At 54.9% G+C, this 6,378-nt stretch overlaps 1 protein-coding gene across 8 annotated transcripts in view; it reads left to right on the top strand.

Annotated features, from left to right (window-relative positions):
* Nucleotides 1-1,074: 1,074 nt before the first annotated feature.
* Nucleotides 1,075-6,378, top strand: part of MECOM (MDS1 and EVI1 complex locus) — a 531,718-nt gene continuing 526,414 nt past the window's right edge. For 7 of the 8 annotated variants that reach the window (XM_027584132.2, XM_027584140.2, XM_027584127.2 and 4 more), the window contains exon 1: nucleotides 1,075-1,249. In XM_027584132.2, the coding sequence (XP_027439933.2) occupies nucleotides 1,213-1,249 (37 nt within the window). In that variant the 5' untranslated portion in view covers nucleotides 1,075-1,212. The remainder of the gene's footprint in view (nucleotides 1,250-6,378) is intronic. The other variant, XM_027584128.2, reaches the window with a different exon arrangement.

Genomic DNA, 6,378 nt, shown 5'->3' with positions numbered 1-6,378 from the left:
TACCTTGAACACAGCTGGTCCCTTTAGGATTTCCCCATTTCTATGTGCCCACTTCATTGGTAAATCCTGTAATTAAAGCAAGTTTCAACAATGTATTTTTTAAGGGTGGGGGAGGAATTTCCCCCCACCTCCTCTTTCTTTTGACCCCAAAGGTTGTGGTTTTAAGCGAATGAGTGAAAATGGCTGGCAGGCTGAGCTGCAGCAAGAGGAGATGGGGGCAGCCTTGGGGGAGGCCGGAAGGTGACAGCCAACCTCAGGGACGCAGGAGGTCTTGGATATTAAATGCCCGAGCCTGTCCGGACCTGGGAGGTGATGATTACTACTTGGTGGGAATAGACCACTGAAACGTTCCAAGGGTAGCTGCAAGCATTGGATTATACCTAACACCGAGCAAGAAAACAGTTACTTATTTAGCTTTCAACTCTGAAAGCACAAAGCCGCAAGAGCTTCAGCAGCAGCAGCAGCGGGGGCGGCAGCAGCAGATTGCCTGAAGTTCAGGATGATTCTCACTTTCTCCTGGATCGTTTGTCAACAGTCCCGTCCTTCTAGTTCTTTAGCACGGAAAAGGTTTTAAAAGCCCCACTTCTTGCTTTCTCCGTGGATGGTATAGAAAATCTCCTGCAATTTATGGTGGGAAAAACAATAAGAATGATGATGATGCAGGCTTATTGGTGATTCCAACACGAAATCAAGCCTTTGCCCTAGTCTTTATTCCGCCCCCCCTCACCGCCCGCCTTTTTTTGGGGCGAGGTGTCTGCTCCCCTCTGCCTCCCTGCGCTCGCTCCCCGCCCCCCGCCGCCCTCCCCGTGGCTCCCTTTCTCCGCCTCCTCAGCGATTGCCATCTGACAAGATCTCCAAATCAAAGTGATAAATCGCTCCAAACTTTTTTTGGCGGCGCTGAGATGTTGGAGGGGCGTCTAGCGCGCATGTGCGAAGGTGTCCGAACTGACAATGCTGGAGAGATAGCGAGTGTGGATTGAGAGAAAGGGAGAGAGGGAGGGAGAGAGAGTGAAAGAGGAAAGACAGAGAGTGAGTGTGTGTAAGTGCGTGTTTGTGTGTGTGTGTGTGTGTGTGTGAGGGGGGGGGGGGAGAGAGAGAGAGAGAGAGAGAGAGAGGAGCGAGGGAGGGAGCGAGAGGGAGAGCAAAAGAAGGAAAAGATCCAAGAAAAAAAAACCCCAACCACACACCAGCGGCTGCAGGACTGGGCACAGCATGAGATCCAAAGGCAGGGCAAGGAAACTGGCCACAAGTAGGTGCAATATCCCTTTTCTATTGGCTTTCCCCCTCCTCTGCCATCTTGCATATCTGTCTCCAGCGCTCCGGGAGGGAGCGCGCAGCTGCCTCTCGCGCCGGGGCCCGGGTGGAGGGCAGGCGCAACGCAGCCCCAGCAACCTGCCGGTCCTAGCCTTCGCGCCCGGCCTCCCGCGCTCTCGCTCTTGGTTTGGGCGCCAGAGGAGCCGGGGCAGCCCTTAGCCCCGCGCACCGACCAGCTGTGGCAATCCCGGGGTGGGGGTGGGGGTGGGGGCAGCCAAGACCGGGGTGGGAGGGAGAAGAGCGCGCGAGAGCAAGCGGGAAGGGGTGGGGTGGGGGGGGAGAGGAGATGAGAGAGTCTCCCCCTCCCCTCCCCTTCCCCCAGGCGGAGGAGAGTTGCCTCTGGCCAACCAGCTAGTCCCGGGTATGGGAGGGGGAGCGGGGGATGGGGGGAGGCGGGCTGGGGATGGGAGCGTTTTCGAGCCGTGGTTTGTTTCTGGGGTTTGGGGTGGGTGGCAGGCTCGGAGGGAGCCGCAGTGGCGGCGGCGGCGGGCAGCCGTGGTGGAGTTGGGAAAAGTTGCGAGGCGGCCGCTGGAAGTTGCGCGGGCTGGCGGGCTGCGCCGAGCTGCGGTTGCGGTAGTGGGCGCTGTGCGCTCGGCTGTGCTCTCTGGCGTGCCCCGCGCGGCGGGACGACTGGGGTGGGGAGTGGGGGAGACGAGAGTGGGGGCTGTAGTCGCCGTGTGTGTGGTGGTGGTGGGGCACAGGCAGTGCAGAGCTACCGGCTCGCCGGAGCCGGGGGCAGGTGAGGAGAGAAGAGGCCCGGCGAGCGCCTGGAGAGTGAGGAGTGCAGGGCGCGCAGCCAGCGGCGACAGCCGCCGAGGAGAAGGGGGCCGAAAGGGCCTGCTCCCGCCTGCGAGATCCAGGCTGGCCGGGCGCCGAGTGACCCCCAGGGGGCGGGCTGCCGGGACTTTAGGCCGCGGAGGGAGCGCCGCAGAGCCTCTCGCTCTATTTCTGGATGCAGCCCGGGTCTCGGGTCACTAACCCTCCCCGGCGCCCCCTGCCTGCCCGGCGTGGAGCCGCGTTGATCACGCGGGACCGGGGAGATTGGGTTCAGGGCCGGGGCGGCAGGGTCCCCATCCCCCACTCTTCTCACAAAAGTGTCGGGGGACTTCGCCTGGAATTGTCCGCCGAACCGACACAGTCCGGAAAGGCAGACGCCTCGATCGGGACTGTAGGCGTCAGGACTGGGTTTGTCCAAATGCTTCTAGCGCAAGTGTAAGGGGACTAGGAGGTGCCGAGACCCGGAGCAAACCCGAGCAGTCCAAAGCCCTCCTCCTCGAGGTGTCAGCACGCGAGGCTGGAGCAGCCTCGGGAGGGGACAGGCCGCCGTTTGCTCTTCCACTCGCTGAAAACAACTAATTGTTTTGCTTGGGGACCAGAGAAAGGAGAGATGGGGGTGGGTAGGACGCTTCTCCCCAGTAAAATCCCCAATCTCTCCCCCCTCCCTTGCGTATTAAAACCAAGTACGTCCCCAAACCTTCCAGCCTCCCAGGTCTCCGCAGCGGAAGGCAGCGGCACCTCTGCGGGCTGGGTTTCTTTGGCAGTGGGAGTCCGAGGTCTAGCCCAGTGAGATGGTGTCATCGTAGGCTCCTTTCCAGTGCTTCGTCCAGTCCTCACTCAAGCACTCCTCCACTTCCCAATACGTTTCCTTTCGCCCTGGTCTCAGGGATCAACCTAAATATAGGGCTCTTGGGTCATCAGTACATCTGTTTCTCTTTTGGATATTGTTCATTTCACTTAGCTGCGACACTGTCAAAGGGCGCCAGTAGAAGACCCGTTTTTTCTGTTTTCTTTCAAATGTGGCCGATGTCTTTATTTTCATCTGAGGAGCAATTAAGTGTACATATGTTTGGAGGCCTGGGGGCTTCAATTCCGGCTAAAGGTTTGGAGAGAGAGAGAGAGAGAGAGAGAGAGTGGGGGGGGGGTTGGAGGGTGGGAGGACGAGAGCGGTGTTTTGGGGGGGGAGGCGTGGAGAGCCTATTTCAACTATGCCTAAATTGTGAAATGAAAGCCGAATGCTTTGCGCCTCATTGCCGGGTATCCGCTGAAGTGAAAGCAGAACACAAAACTCTTCGAATTTCCTTGAGCAACTTTTTCAACTATTTTAATTGCCAAGCTATACGCCGCCCTATTAAAATATTCCCGCACGCACAGCCCGCTCAACATCCAGAAACTGAACCTCGTTTCCCGATCTGATGATACTTCTCATTCATTCAGTGGGAGACCCATTTTTTGTCTCTAGTGTCTCTCAGGATGCCGCTGCCGCTTTCTGATAACTAGATAGGACCTCTTACAAACTTTCCTTGCTGAGCCTCAGGTTCTCGTTCGCGCTGCTCCAGCTGTTGCCACCAGGCAGCTTTTCTCGGGCAGAAGCACTGCTTTGTGCAATTCTTCAGTTACAATCTGGGCAATAAAGGAAATCATATCAAAAGTAGGGATTTTTTTGTATTTTAAAGCGCTATTTCCGTCCCCCGCCGTAGTGCGTGAGTTTCCTTGAGCGTGGCAGAGATAGTCAGTGACCCCTTGCCGTGCAGTCCAACGAAACTTCACCGCTCTGTCTGCACCGGTTTCTTTCTTTTTTTTTTTTTCTGGATTAGAAAGAGGCAGTGTACCAGCATACTTTAAAAAGCATACCTTTATGTTTTTTTTTAAATGCAAAGTCAACATTGTAGTGGAAACAAATCACATAGGAACAGTAGTTTTCTGGATTTCTTGTTATTCTTTTTGTCTTTTGTAAATTTCTTTGGTGGCCAAGTCCTGTCCCGGTCTTGGCTACAGTACAGGATCCCATGAACCCTGAAAGTACCCACTGAAGTTAAGCCCAGAATGAATGCACAACCCATGTTCCAACTTACAGGGCTTGTTTTTTTCTTTTTTCTTTTCTTCTTCTTTTTTTTTTTACACACTAGTTGAAACCGATAAATTCGTTGCAAATCATTTGGGAGGAATAAACCGTTTAATTTAAAAAGAAAAAAGGGAAAAGCAGGAAGATTGACAGTTGTACTGTCTAAAGCCCTTGGCTTTTATTCCCATCTTTAAGAAAAGAAAACTAAAAGCAGACTGCGGCAGCGCGGGGAGGCTTCCCAGCGGTTTTTTTTGGGCAGCTAGGAGAGCACCTGGGCGGTGCCAGAATTGCCAGTTGCAACTTTTTTCTCCTGGTGATGGGAAAGAAGTCAAGTTGGGTTTGCCCAGCCTGCCTAGAGCCGAGACACGGAAGCAACCCCCACCCCACTTTCCTAAAGTGACACCCGGCAGTGTTTCAATCACAGCACTGAAGGAGTTGCAACGTGTAACCCCCCCCTTTAGCTACCGGCCCCCCAGAAGTCTCGTAAAGACCCAGAAGGCGATGCGATTAGCAAGACCCCGGAGAGGGGGGCACTTGTAACTTGTACACTTGATCTCTGTTTAAAAAGAGGCTTTTAAATAGGTAAGGTAGATGAGGACCCTCCCTCAACGTGCTTAAACTCCTCACCTTAGCAGCCCAATACTTAAGATAACAAAGGAAACGCGCACCCAGGTTCCAGCCTGCACTCCCCGTATGCCCACCCATTTGTGTTTTTCTTCATAATTAAAAAAGAAAAGATGGAAATACAGAGCTCTGTTTAAAAAACATATTTTACTTGTTTATTTCAGACTGCTTTTGAGGAGGAAAAAAGCCCGTCAGAGGCCCGAGGCCCCTTCTAGGAAGGCGGTTTATTTGCCATTACTTGACCATTACCCTGGCTTAGGGCTTCTTTATTGCATTTGGCACTTGGAGCGCAGTATTCCTGCAGCATTTCGATGTGTTTCGCCAAAAAAAGAAAAAAAAAATCCATGTTTGGGAGAAGGTTAATAACGCTTTTCATCCCCCCCCCCCCCAAACATTGTGGAAGGGTACGGTTCATTAGATGCGGAGGCAGGAAGGCTGGAAAGAAAGGCTCCTTTTTCAGATTTTTATTTGTAGGGGCTTGAGAAGTCACAGGTCTTGGCGACGATGTGCGTGTGAGTGCGCGCGCAAGTGTGCGTGAGCGAGTCTTGGCGGGGGTAGCCCAGTTCACAGGTTCTCTGAGCGGAGGCCTCTCTCCAGTACCCGGGCCCGGGCCTCCCCTGCCGACAGACATTCAGCACATAGGACGCTTATCGAATAGAAATTAACGCGTCATTCTAAGAAATTTTTACTTCCTTCTTCTCTTTTATAAAGTTGAAGGTAGTCACTCTGTAAGCAGTTTCCCTTTAAACATCTTGTCGTTTGGGAGTTTCTTGTATTTCATTTTTGGAAGCTGGGGCCAGGTTGTCGCCTCAGACGTGGCCTGGGCCCAGGGAGGACAAGGATGGGGACCCCGGAGGCAAGAAGGACAAAGGAGGGCAAGAGAGAGCCGACTTGTTGCCCTCGGCTCCTTTAGCTCAGTCCCCCTCTCCCCGCACCTCCTCCGTTTGCTTCTGTGGGGAGCGGGCCCTGAAGTGGAGAAACTTGACTTGTCACCTTCTGGCCAGTGGCTCTCACCCCGTTCCCGAGGAACTCAGCTCCTAGAGGAGCCCCAGTCCCAAGAGCTGGGTACAGCCTCCCACCCCTCATCTCCAAGCCATCGCAGGCAGTGGGAGCGGGCTCTCTTGGGGAGTGGGGGGTGGAGCTGGGGAGGCCCTAGCAGGAGCCTGGCAGTGCTCACCCAGGGAGGACCCCCACACCTCCCACCCCAGCGGCTCAGCTGCTCAGCTCCTGGCTCTCAAGCTTAGGCCAGATCTTCTCTCTCCAGCCTCAGAGGGGCTGCGTGCCGGCGCACTGCTTCGCCAGGAGCGCTGACGGTGTACACACATGCACCCGCACGCACCTCTCTCTCTCTCTCTCTCTCTCTCACACACACACACACGCACACGCACACGCACACGCACGCTCACACGTCCGGGGTTAAGGAACACTCAAGTGAGGAGGGCAGGCACACCTTCATTCACTCACCCCGGCAGGGGGGAGAGAGGCGCTGGGGGAACACCGGGCGGGAGGGGACAGACACACACTCTAAGGATGCCAGCCACATTTTTCTGGAGTGGTGGTTAACCCTTCCTTGGCTGGAAGCTGCTGCTTCAGGCACT

The sequence above is a fragment of the Zalophus californianus genome, chromosome 1 (assembly GCF_009762305.2).
Source record: "Zalophus californianus isolate mZalCal1 chromosome 1, mZalCal1.pri.v2, whole genome shotgun sequence".
Taxonomy (NCBI): Eukaryota; Metazoa; Chordata; class Mammalia; order Carnivora; family Otariidae; genus Zalophus; species Zalophus californianus.
This window is presented reverse-complemented; position numbering and strand designations above follow the sequence as displayed.